Consider the following 13,966-nt stretch of genomic DNA (forward strand, 5'->3'; position numbering starts at 1 on the left):
GCCTGGACCAGCTGCCTCATGTGCCTACCCTCCTCAAGAGGTAGTAACCTGGTGTTCCCCTTGGGAAAGTCTATCCCCACCATCAGGGGTACTATGAAAAATTGAGGGGTTCACTTAGACAATGCCCTTAGGGGAGGTAAGACTATTAGAGTAGTTATACACAGGAGACACTACAGAAGTTATATTCTTGTACGAAGGGGAAATATAGTAGTTATATTCTTGTATATAGAAGCAATATTATAGTAGTTATATTCTTGTACATAGGAGGCAGTATTATAGTAGTTATATTCTTGTACATAGAAGTCAGTATTATATTAAACAGGAGACACTACAGAGGTTATATTTTTGAACAAAGGCAAAGTATTGTGGTTATATTCTTGTACATAGGGGCAGTATTATAGTAGTTATATTCTTGTACATAGGGGAAGTATTATAGTAGTTATATTCTTGTACATATGAGCAGTATTATAGTAGTTATATTCCTGTACATAGGAGCAGTATTATAGTAGTTATATTATTGTACATAGGAGGAAGTATTATAATCAATATATTCCTGTACATAGGAGCAGTATTATAGTAGTTATATTCCTGTACATTGGAGCAGTATTATAGTATTTATATTCTTGTAAATAGGAGCAGTATTATAGTAGTTATAGTCTTGTCTATAGGGGTCAGGATTAAAGTAGTTATATTTTTGTACATTGTAGTAGCATTATAGTAGTTATACTGTTGTACATACAGTAGGAGGCAGTAATATAGTAGTTTTATTCTTGTACATAGGAGACAGTATTATAGTAGTTATATTCTTGTACATAGGAACAGTATTTTAGCAGTTATATTTTTGTACAAAGGGGAAGTATTGTAGTTATATTCTTGTACATAGGAGCAGCATTATAGCAGCTATATTCTTGTACAAACGAGCAGTATTATAGTAGTTATATTCTTATCCATAGGAGCAGTATTTTAGTAGCATTATTCTTCTACATAGGAGGCAGTATTATAGTAGTTATATTCTTGTACATAGGATCAGTAATATAGTAGTTATATTCTTATCCATAGGAGCAGTATTTTAGTAGCATTATTCTTCTACATAGGAGGCAGTATTATAGTCATTATATTCTTGTACATAGGAGTAGTATTATAGTACTGTAGTTATATACTTGTAGGTAGGAGGCAGTATAATAGAAGTTGTAATTTTGTACATAGGAGGCAGTATTATAGGAGTTATATTCTTGTACATAGGAGGCAGTATAATAGTAGTTATGATTTTGTACATAGGAGGCAGTATTCCAGTAGTTATATTCTTGTAGGTAGGAGGCAGTATTATAGTAGTTATATTCTAGGAGCAGTAGTATAGTAGTTATATTCTTGTACATAGAAGGCAGTATTATAAAAGTCTTTTTTGTACATACAGAGCAGTATTATATTGGTTTCTTTTTCTTTCTTTCTTTTTCTTTAGTTGTACTATACTAAACAACTGTTGAATCGCTGAAGTACATTAAATATAATTCGTAGATAATAATTTCTGGCAGTAAGGCTCACAGGCCCAGTAGACAGGCATAATACCACAGAGGTTGATGGATAATGCACAGAACCTTGAGAGCATTTACTGGGAAAAGCAGTTTCCATCTACAGAGACAAAGCCACTGGGCACTGCCACATGGCTGGATGCTGATTACCTAAAGATTATATTGATGATGTAATAAAAACTCGTTCTGTTTAGCTGCACTGGGGCAACCAGACAGAGATTAGAGAAAATAAAGTCAAGAAAAATAAACATCGAAAGCAGTGGGAAAACTGCAGAGCGGCCTCAACTCATTACGTCTGCCTCAATACGCCGATTCCAGGCAGTACAGAATAAGACGTTCTTCTAGGATTAATTATTTGTTCTAAAGAGGGATGAACTGGGTTCATATATGAGAATTAAAGGCTAACAATCCAACATAGACTGGAGTGGAGTTAGTACAATGACCCAACACACCTCTCCAGAAGGTTATATTTTTATCAAAGTCTTGTAAGCAGTAAGACTTCTCCATGGTGCATAGAAGTATATGTTGACTTCTGGTTTCAAGACTCCACTCTCATCCATTTCATGTCTAATGCTGTCTAATCTGGTTGAGTATGGCAAGTTAATAAAGAAATTGATGGGGCCAAAGGTTAGTAAGCCTTAAAAATGGCTTCCATTGCAACATGCTTGCAGCTTATCTCCATCTCACATGGCAGCAGAACTCTCTGCAATGCCTGGTGGTAGTAGCATGTGCAAAGAGAAGGTATAATAGAGGTGTAGAATACTCAACGTATCAGCCTGGAAATATCAGCTCGGCTCGATTATTCCCTCTCATAGTCTAAAATTAGCTCTCCCTTCCGTACCTGACACTTTAATTGCTTGTGTGTTTGTGAAGTGTTGGCTCTGCCAGGAAAGGACTTTGAACTGAGCATCAAAGCAGCACACAGCAACATAATGCAGAAACCTCCTCACCGCTTCCCAACGACCAAGGCCGGACATCTCCGAAAGGAAGTGTTATATTCTGTAAAAAGAGACTGCATTCTGTCTATTTAGTCTATTATCTATCTATCTATCTATCTATCCATCCATCTATCTATATATATATTCATATATTATCTAGTAATCCATCTATCCATTATCTACAGAATGCATCTATATACCTATGCATTATCTATCTATCATTTATCTATCATCTATCTGTCTACAAAGGAAAAGAGAGGCAGCACTGCAGAATACCGTAGGTGAAAGGGTGGTGGACCCGATTTATTTACCCCAACTGCGACTGGGGTGAATAAAGCAGGTCCACCACGCTTTCCACCCTTTCACCTACATTGGAGTGCTGCCTCTTTTTGACTGTTTGGATATACATAGACCTACAGCCTATGGTCTGTGATGGATTAAACCCACATTTACTCTCACTGACAGTGCTGCTGTTTTTTTCAGTTTTTGTATCTATCTATCTATCTATCTATCTATCTATCTCATATCTATCCATCTCTCTATCCATCTATCTATCTCTCTATCCATCTATGAAGATGCAAGGTGGCGCTAGTGTGGCAGGCAGCCGTCACAACAGCTCCTTACAAACTTTTGATTTTTATGCTGCTTTGTTGTATTTTTTGCTCTTTTCTCAATGGTACTTACATCGGATAAACTTTAAACTTTCTATCTTTAGTTTTTTTTTTATGACGCAGCATCATATCTTCAGTAATTGGGTGGAAGCCTCATCCACATTATGCAAAATTGCTAAAAGGAAAGACTGCTTACTCTATCTATCTATCCATCTATAATAAGTTATCTATCTATCTATCGTGCATATTCTCTGAAATAGGCAGAGCTGCTGTCAGACACCTCTGTCAGCAGCTTATCTCCCCTCAGAACAAAAAGACCAGGCAAACCATCCAATGGTCTACCAATGTAACTATATATGAATGTAAATGTAATGTAAATATAACTAGTAATATTGTATGTTCTTCATGGAGAAACTCACTGCATGGTGGATAAAGACCCAACTACAGCCTTTTTTGTATCCCTATAGTGATGTAGATATCATTTAACAGTTTATTATATTGGAAGAGATTAATGCCATCTGCTTTATTGTACGTTTGCTTTTCTCGCCATCTTAAATACGCGTTTCGCCCACTCGTTCTCTCTCTTTCTCATCCATCTGGTGCAATACACATCATATCACATATGGTGGGGCCAATCTTCAATAATGATGGATACATCTGTAGACTTAAGCTAGGTTCTCTTACCCGTCACCTCACTAAATTCCACATAGAGAAAATTACCCACAGAAAATGACAGAGAAAAAAAAAAAAGAAGACAGGCGCTGAGACTGTGGTTCAGTCTCCAGCGGCTGATGGGCTAGGCTTCATCCAGGTCTCCAACATGGCTTTGTTCAAAGGAAGTGACTCAGTGAGAAAGAGATAAAAGGCAACTTAATAAAGCCTGATTTGTTCCCTTCTTCCTTTGTGTTCTCTTTGTGTGTAGAGAGGACGTTGATTATTCCTCCACATACATGTCATTTTCAGTCCAGTTATCTTTGTGGAGCAACTGAGACATTACATTGGCTTCTGCTGAATCTCCTGGACTTGAAAGCCACTTATGGAAATGGCTATCCAGATCTCAATGAAGCCTCATAGAAAATAAGCTAGTTGGCTAGATGAAACCCATAGAGATAATGCAGGGTTGAGCTTGGCCAATGGAGTCGAGTAGATCAGAGAGTAGTCCTGATGCACAGATGATGAAAACCAAAGAGTTAAATGACAAATTCAGCTAATTTAGTGCCTTGGGTCATCTTTGGAGCCCAAACCACAATATATGTTTTTAGAGAACATTTATTTTCAAAGGACAAAAAAAAAAAAACTTAGGTACTGTAATAAGAAAGGAGATCACACAAAATTGACATACATTATATAAAATAAACTGACACAATATTATATTAAATACAATTATATAATATTGCACATCCGTCCACCCTTTCTTTTCCATCAGTACATTCTCAAAGGGTTACCTGTAGCAAAACTGACACTAAAAATGCAATTTTATTTTTTAAGCTGGGCATCTCAGACCACTCATCTCAGAATATCTGGAGCCAAAAGAAAAGCCAAGGAAGGACAAGTCGGTATAAAACATGGCAGAGCTCAGCTTGTCATGTAACCCCCTACGGCTGCATCATTGATAACAGAGATCCTTAATATACATAATATGCTGTGATATTTCCAGATAAACTGTAACTCTGTGATACTGCACTTACAAGACAAGTTTAACCTAACATACAGATGTGCTTTGTGATTTACATAAACCTACTACAGTTTTGTATCATAACTTGTTATTATAAAGCATAGCCCAGAAAGTTGTATGGAAAATCCAGATTTGCTCTGTCTATATGTCAAGCACATAAGCTTTGCTCAAACAAGATGAGGAGAGAGAGATAGCATATTATATATAATTATTCAACACCATTAAGTAGGATTTATGTATTTATTTTTATTTATTTATTTGTTGGGGGGGGGCATTTTAAATTTTGGGTTCTCATTAATCTGCTATAATAATATAGATGATAAAACATAATAATATACTACATTACTATAGACTCCTATTCTATTTATCTAACTATCTATCTATTATTTATCTATCATCTATCTATTATCTATTATCTATCTACATATCTATCGTATCTATCTATCATCTATCTATCTATTATTTATCTATCTATTATCTATCTATCTATCTATCTATCTATCTATCTATCTATCTATCGTATCTATCTATCATTTATCTATCATCTATCTATCTGTTATCTATCTATCTATTATTTATCTATCTATTTTATTTATCTATCGTATCTATCATATCTATCTATTATTTATCTATCCATCTATCGTAATTTCTCTAGGAACGCATTAACAAAAAAACCCTATAAGTTCGACAGACTCTACATTTGTCAGTATTCACACCTTCCTTTGTCATCCTTTTTTTAATCTATTTTTAACAGTAAGGTCTTCTACAAAGCAAAATGATCAGCAAATCACACACTCAATGATTCCTTACGATCATTTTTTATTTCTATAATAGACAAGACCAAATAGCATTATAAACTTGTTGCTTACTAGACTTACTAGATTTATTGTGGCTATTATGTTCTTTTAAATCCCTATTTTCTAGACCTGCTCAATCATAGAGACATGGCATGTGCCAAGTAGAACACAGAAACACTGGGGAAACAAAAGTTAGAATTTTCCACCTGCTCTGAAAATCAAATCTTAAATGACACTGACAATAACATATCGTGTCCAAATAAATAGAGATAAAAGTGAGACAATTGCCCTAATGTTTATATATGTGTCTATATCGTTCCCTTGTCTCGAATTTTATGAAAAATTCAAGAAAAAGATAAAAAAATAAATAACACAATGCAGGTCTAATTGATCATTTCTTTCTGGCGTGGACTTTAAGTGCAGTTCGAAACTGTACAAAATACATAAAAAAAAAAAAAAAAAAATTAATTAAAAAGCTTATGTATTCATTATCATTATAGTGACAACATATTCCATTTTGCTGTACACAAATTATTGGGAACCCCTCAGTAAACGTCACAATCTAATTTCACCCAGTCTCTCATCCACATATAGGAAACTAATTGAAAATCATCAACTTATGAGTTTGCAATGTGGGAGGAAACCGGCCTACTTAGAGGAAATTCATGCAAGTACAAGAATGTATAAACTTGATGCAGAGTTTGTTGTTGGTATTATTATTATACATTTTTTTGTCTTTTTTATATTATTAATTAGTTTTCTAATTTATTTATTTTTTTACAAACTTCTACGGTATCAATTCGGAAAAGCATATATAAAAATGTGATACAGTTTTAAAAACGTTGGGATACATATTCTAATACTGAATAGCATAGAGACTGTGAAAGTGTTAAGCAAAAAAGTAATTAAAATTAAAAAAAATAATATCTAGTACAAACTATGTGCACCGAAAAAATTCATCTTTATGGTAGAACTTATTGGCATGTAATGTCAAGGTCTTTAATGTAAAACATTTTTAGTAGAGAACCCGAAAAAAAAATTGTATGGTGAAAGTATTAATATGTCACTATCACTCAAGTGTTAATTAAAACCTGTTTTAAGTTCCTAGCCCTGCAAAATATATATAATAAAATTATTAAAAGTGTAAATCTTAAAGTAAACTATTATATTGGAAGTATTTATCTGTAGTAAATTATAATTGTTGCTAATATCATACCCCACATTTTATTGGTCACAATTTGAAAATGTGAGTCTGAAAATACATTACGCTACCGATTTTCATGGGTTTTTTATTTGATAGAATGTTTCGTTGTTGTCAGCTGTTATTTTTAATTCTCTGTTTTCCAACATACCAAAATCTTGTTTCAGCATTATAGCTCCACAAACTACATGTAACTACAATACAATTATTTATATTTTTTATCCCACATCTCATCATAGAAACTTTAGCCACAGTTTGCTGTCCTTTTGGCCTGTATTTATTAACCGCTATATTGACGACTTTAAAAATGTAAACTGTGTTGTATGAACAGTCTATGGGACTAATGCACTCTATACACGGTAGGACTGTCATGACACTTAAAGGAGTATTGGTATTCTTATTATTAAGTGTTCCTTGCCAATTCAGTTGTATAACATTTCCTAACCTTGAAACATCCTAGTCTTGTAACCTTCACTTTCGCTATTGTTAATGTGAAGCTGTGACCCCTTTAGAATCTATCACATTGGCAAGCACAGCATCTTGAATAGGGGCTAAAAAATAAAAAAAGATTGCAATATATCTTTTGACAAGCTTCATTTAGCAAGGGGAAAGGTATGAGAGATGTGCACCTTGCACAGATGCTATACTGTATCTTTCAGTTATGTGTGCAATTATTTTTGAACTCCCACCCACTGTATCGAAAATGACTGGAAAAAGGTCTGAAATCAAGGTTCAAGACAAATAAAAAATATTTAGGTATGATATTTAATGAGAAAAATTAAAAGAATAACATTGCAAAAAACAGCAACATTTTTATATTTTATAAAATATCTTAAGAGTGTGGAAAAGACTTCTTGCCAAATTTTGCCTCATCCAACTGTGTGGTGTGTTTTACCTCATTTTTTTTTACCATTAAATAAATTATTAAAATAAAACCACTAGCAATATGTTTTAAAAAATCAGGAATATAATTGTTAAATGTTATATGATATGATATTATTTGTAAAGTTTTAAATCAGTAGGCATGATGCTTCACTCATTAAGACTGGGATCAACTTTTTTCGGGCCACACAATAAGAGAACACAAACCAACAGGAAGTTAGCATCAGGCAGGATATATGTTAATGGAAAAATATTTTTCAAAATTGGCCATATAAATCTATACCCACGACATATATCTTAAAAAAAAATCTATTCATAGAAGGTATTATGTGCCTACACACCTACCATCTCTCTCCAGAGCCTTTGCAATCTGACAGGATTTTTTTCTGACAAAATGCCACCCTGTGGTGGAAGCAGCAGCTTTCCAGCCAATTACAGTCTAAAAAAATATTTGATATAACAAAATAAATGTATCTTTTAGCGAAATATTGTGATGGAAACAAACATATGTAAAAAGTATGTATTTTAAGAGACGATACAATAATGGATATAAAATCATTATAAATATCAAGGAACTGAAATGACATGAATGGCATTGGTATGGGCTGAATTTTCATGCTCCCTCATATTATTGCTATTTTTTATGTAATGTTAGTCTTTTACGAGAGGAATTCGCCAATTTTGAAATCGCCAATTTTAACTAGACTGTACAACGATGACCAATTTTCCATTAAACCAGCATCGTCATCCATTTGCACATGTCCAAACCAATTTACTTAGATAAAAATCATTGAACATTTTCTTCTATCCCTTCTGAAATAATCCCCCATGTTGTTGTCTAAGAATGACTTTTTTTAATCATTACCTTTAGTTCATTATCTAGTAGACATCATTTTAATATTCATAAGGGTCATGGGTCATTGTGGTCAGGTCAATTTTTAGAGCAAACATATAACAAATCCTGGACTATTATGGCCTCTTCATTTTGAAAATATTGGACCATTTAAAGTCAAGTAAATAAAGAAGTGCTAAAAAAATGTAAAAAATTAATTTGTCAATACAGTAATTGCATTTAAGCTACATTTTCTAAGAATAGCAATAAACAAGGAAAGATAAAAACAATAGACTAACAGCTCATAAACCATGAAGACATGGGCAATTCAAAAAATTCTAGTTTCGGGAATTGTATTCTGAACCACCTGCAGTTTAAACAAGCTTCACTTGGGTTGAGATGTTTTCTAATGGAAACCTTCCCATTTCAAGTCATTAAGCCACAATCCAAGGCCCTTTATGGATATATGTGTAAATTACATCAGAATTGACTTCAACCACCTTCTCTGTCATGAGGTTTTTGATGCCTGAATGCTCTGATGTTTACCAAATCTCATAAATGTTTTGCTGCCAAATTTCTACTCTGTGGTTTTGCATTTTTGTCCTTTGTTCTGCTATGATATAATTTCTTTGAGCATTGCGTTGGTCTGCCTGCATGAGTCAAGGTATGATTGACAAAACTTTTTTTTAAGAATAAGCTCTGAATAGCTTTAACTGGCATTGGGTTTCACTCCTGGCTGCTCAAGGTAGAGAACCAAGTTCTCCAAGATGTTGACCAAAATAATATTCAAAGACTAGTTCTCAACTCAATAATTAATGTTTACAAAGAGACCAAAAAGCTTTCAGAGTTGGATTTTAGAACAATATTTAGCGGTAAAGCAAACCCAGAGGTAGCTATGTAAGACTCTGCATAGGATTTTTGGTCAAAGGACGATTTATGTGTACTCTTCTAGAATTAAAAAAGATAGTCTGGGTTTTTATTCTTGTGGCTCAATGGAATATTAATATAGTTACTTAGTAAAAAAGGAAAGTGACCCGTGTTCCCTATGACTACAGTGCATGATGAGGTTGGATATTCTACATTTTGTGTCACTGAGTTACAAGATGTACATGACTATTCAGAACAGTTAGACTGATAGGATGAAGATAACTATGGCAGATGCCTGCTGAATATTTTGATTATAATACATTACAGGCCTTGCTTTAAAGCACGTATCAGCAATAAAACCTGACTCTGCCTATTGTGAAGGTCCTATATTTAGATTACTATAATTGAAAATTATTATACTAAATACCATTTGAAATTGCCTTTTGAATAACTTTAAAGATAATGCATTGGTATATGGCTGCCCAGAGAGCAGTAACATTTAGGTCTCTCAGAAGTCAGTTTCTAAGCACGCGAAGAGCGAAAGAGAGAGAGGGAGAGACGTATCACACAAGCATGAAGTTATGAATGAATCGTCCAGTGGTTTAACTGTCATTAGCTAACTGCATTTGTGGGTGGGTCATTGCGTATTTATCACAGGGGGATAGAAAACAAACCACAGACTATGACCGGCGGATAACGGGTAAACTAGAGAATCGTGTGAGGAACCTTCCCATGCCTGAAGAGGTGAACTCTAATTAAAAAATTACATGAGATTAATCTTTAACTACAGCAACATGATGATGGGCAAGAACCATCACCCAACACTCATCATCTAATATGACTTTTGATGTTGTGAGAAGATTATAAATCTTCACGTTCATCTTATTTTTGAATTGTTCACATAGATTACGGTCAACGACATTCAAAAAGGTGGATACTACAGTCTACCCAACATTTACAGCTCGAAGCCAATGATGTGTCCAGCTTCAAAACAATGTTCTATTGGGTGTCATGGGTTAATCCCATTACAAGCTCCCTCTATAGTGGTAGATAATAAATAAACTCAACTCCCTAAACTCTTTAATGCACTCTGTGACGGTATTAATTGGGAGATTTGGACTATGTGCTGTTTCCTAGGTGCCTCCTCGAGAATATATCACCAGCTAATTAGCAGGCTATGAATCAATATTGAACAGCATTAAATATAGAGCCTTTTCCATTAATAGTTCCGATTAGGTAGAATGCCTTTGAGCCTTAACCCAAAGAGATTGTATGGTCTATTTTAGGATGTTCAATACATACAGAAAATCAAGTAAGGTGAAAGATCTCGCCAAAAGCTTCTCACCCATGGAGGGGGAAAAAAGACCATTGAGTTGATGCTTTTTTATCTACTGTATGTAGCCGGTCAAAAAAATAAAGAAAAAAAGACTGGAAGCCAAACACAAGTCTCATTCTTCACACAGTTGTCATGCTTAGACCTCGAAACAATTAATCACCAAGGGCAAGCAAGTAATTTTTTCTGCTTGCCAAAGGCACATTTTTATCAGGATTAGCTAATAAATCAGATATACCCCAGAATGAGTAATAATAGTTTGAACTGTTCTCAATCTAGGCAAAGCCTTTGGATAAAGCACTGTGCAAGGGATCGGGTATTGTTTCACTTAAACCATGAGATCCTTCGGAGTGTTCCTTCTCTACCAAAGGCTACATACAGCATGTAGCAGTCTGGTAAAATTAACCCTTTCCATAGGGCCACCTTCTATTTCATTAACTCATTCCAGGCTTTATCCTTTAATGACCGGCTTCTGACCTGACATACAAGGAGCCAGCCTTCAAATTCTGCCTTTATCCTTTCAACTTATCGGCGGCAGTTATTTTTGACAAGCGGATCGTACAATCAGAAGCTACAAAAACAAAAACCTCTATACCTGGGCATAACAAAAGGATGTATTTCTTCCCCTAATAAGAATATAGTGCTTTTATCATTCCTGTATTTTTCTAAAAGGTCCAACCGGCCAGAGAAGCTTTCATTGTAGGATATTTGTCCATGCTCAGTTGTAAAGTGTTGTCTTTTGATGAGTGAACGGGGCAGTTCTACAGACTCAAATGATAATGCTGCTGTGATAGATATACATGACAATTCATCTTGGAGGCAGCGCTAACTTGCAGTAGTTGACTTTCTCATCTGAGAAAAGACCGCTATGTCATATCAATGAATAATTTCAAAGCTCCACTATTTTAGGGTATATCTGACTCCCAATGAATAGATAGCAAAGACTGCCAAGCGGCAGGTAACATTTGCCACATGGTGAAAAAATACCGGTCAGCTTTTACTGCTCTTCATAGCACATGGATGGCAGACGTCTTCTCTGAACCAAATGCAATAATGTTCTCTTTTTCTTGTCAATATGACATTAGCATCATCATCATTTCCTGATATAATTGCTTCCCCATTTAGTCCAGGATAATTCAGGTCCACAGAATAACATTTTTTTTTAAACATCATTGCATCTATCCTCCAAATGGGCACTGAAGGAGCAGTAACCAGTGATTAAACCAGCCCTATATTATATCTTAATGCTTAGAACATACTAGTGAAGTTTACATCTATAGCCCCATTTGCCCAGAAAAAAAAATGAAGAAAAATGCATGCTGCTACGCTTAGCACTAAGTCTCTTTCATCTATATTCTATTGTGCAATGGAAATATGTATTCTTTTGTTGAGAGCTCGTGTCTGGGAGGTGATATGAACCCTTCTTCTCGCTTTGCTTTTCAGGTCCCTCTTATTCTGCTTCCCAGATGTGCAGCACAAAGTTAAAGGAGCCGGTTCAGCACTGGTTCTATGGACAGCTCCTAAAGTATCTTTGCCTAAGAAAGCGAATACTTTGTGGCAATTTAAAGGGGCTTTTAAAATAGTCAGTTCAGTACCAGGTCAGGGACAGCTCCCCTTCTACCAGATGATCAAGTATTTATTTTATGCTCCGCAGCTCAGTGTATGATCTCATAGTTAATTTCATTTTATGTGATTAATACATTGAACAACATAGGCATCATTTAGACTTCATATTTAATTCTGTGCTCATGCAAAATGAAATTGAACGTGCTGTATTTTTATGTGTAATCTTAGCTCATTTTCACCCATAGCCACATGTGTAATGACAAAGTGTAAGCTGATTTAATACTGTCAGATCTGCTCCAACATCATGGACAACCCCCCTCTCCTTCTATCTCTCCCCCAGATGTGCAGTCACAGAGTAAAAAGAGATTTAAGCCTGTCATTATATAGCGGCTCTGTTCATGGATCTTTTTTCATCTATGGCTGGTTCCAGATGTGCATTTTCCAAGTTAAAAGAGGATTTAAAGGCTGTCTGTCCATCGGGACAGCTCCTTTCCCTCAGTTGAGCACTGGGCTGAGAGGGCAGCTCATTTCCCTCAGTTTAGAACTAGCCTTGGTGGACAGCTCCTTTCCACCAATTCAGAACTAGCCTGTATGGACAGCTCCTTTCCCTCAGTTCAGCACTAGGCAGAATGGACAACTCATTTGCCCCAGTTCAGCACTAGCATGGGTGGTCAACTATTTTCCCTCTGTTCAGCAGTAGACAGAGTGCACAAGTCCTTTGCCCCAGTTCAGCACTAGCATGGGTGGGCAGCTCATCTCCTTTCCCTTAGTTCAGCACTAGGCAGAGTGCACAGCTCCTTTGCCCCAGTTCAGCACTAACCTGTATGGACAGCTTCTTTGCCCCAGTTCAGCACTAGCCTGTATGAACAACTCCTTTGCCCCAGTTCAGCACTAGCCTGTATGGATAGCTCCTTTCCCTCAGTTAAGCACTAGGCAGAGTGCACTGCTCCGTTACCCCCCATTCAGCTCTAGCATAGGTGGACAGCTCCTTTGCCCCCCATTCAGCACTAGCATAGGTGGACAGCTCCTTTGCCTCAGGTCAGCACTAGCATGAGTGGACAGCTTTCCCTGCTATCTCCTACCCAGACGTGCAGTCCACAAAGTTAAAGGGATAAGCGGCAGACAGTTGAGTGGACAGATCTTCTCCCACTCTCTACCTAAACTGCAAAGCCCCCCATCCAAGCCTGCCCTCCCCACACATGCGCCGGCAGAAAAGTTAAGCAGGCAGCTGACCTTTGTGCATTCCAGTGAACCTGTCCTTCAGCACTGTCAGCTCGTAGATCTTGCCGAACTCCTCAAACAGAGGCTTCAGGTCCTTCTCGTCCAGATTGCGGGGGATCTGCCCAATGAAGAGCTTGATGGCATCATGATCCTTCATAGGGATGGTGGAAGTGCTCCCGGGACTGTGGTTTAATCCGTTCATGTGCCCGTTGGTGTTTGGGTTGCTGTGATTGCTGTTCAGGCTGCTATTGTCTGCTTGTCCGTTAGCTAACGTGGCCATCTTTATATACATAGAGGATCCTGTTGGCTTTTCTCTCTGTAACACGGTGTTTCTCTCTCTCGCACACATACACACTCTCTGTCTCCCCCTCTCTCTCCCTGCTCTGATCGGGCTTTTTTTTTATACATTGAACAGACAGGATCTGTGTCCTTTCCGTTTAAACAGGCAGGGCCGGCTCAACTCCCAGGCAGACTGAGGGGGGGTGGGTGTGGGGTTTGTGTGTGTTCTTTCTCT

General features: G+C 36.5%; 1 protein-coding gene across 1 annotated transcript in view; it reads right to left on the bottom strand.

Annotated features, from left to right (window-relative positions):
- CELF4 (CUGBP Elav-like family member 4) overlaps positions 1 to 13,744 on the bottom strand; it is a 997,927-nt gene extending 984,183 nt beyond the window's left edge. The window contains exon 1 of the mRNA XM_044276293.1: positions 13,465 to 13,744. Coding sequence (XP_044132228.1) covers positions 13,465 to 13,744 — 280 coding nt within the window. The remainder of the gene's footprint in view (positions 1 to 13,464) is intronic.
- Between the last annotated feature and the right edge of the window lie 222 nt (positions 13,745 to 13,966).

This window comes from Bufo gargarizans, chromosome 1, assembly GCF_014858855.1.
Source record: "Bufo gargarizans isolate SCDJY-AF-19 chromosome 1, ASM1485885v1, whole genome shotgun sequence".
NCBI lineage: Eukaryota > Metazoa > Chordata > Amphibia > Anura > Bufonidae > Bufo > Bufo gargarizans.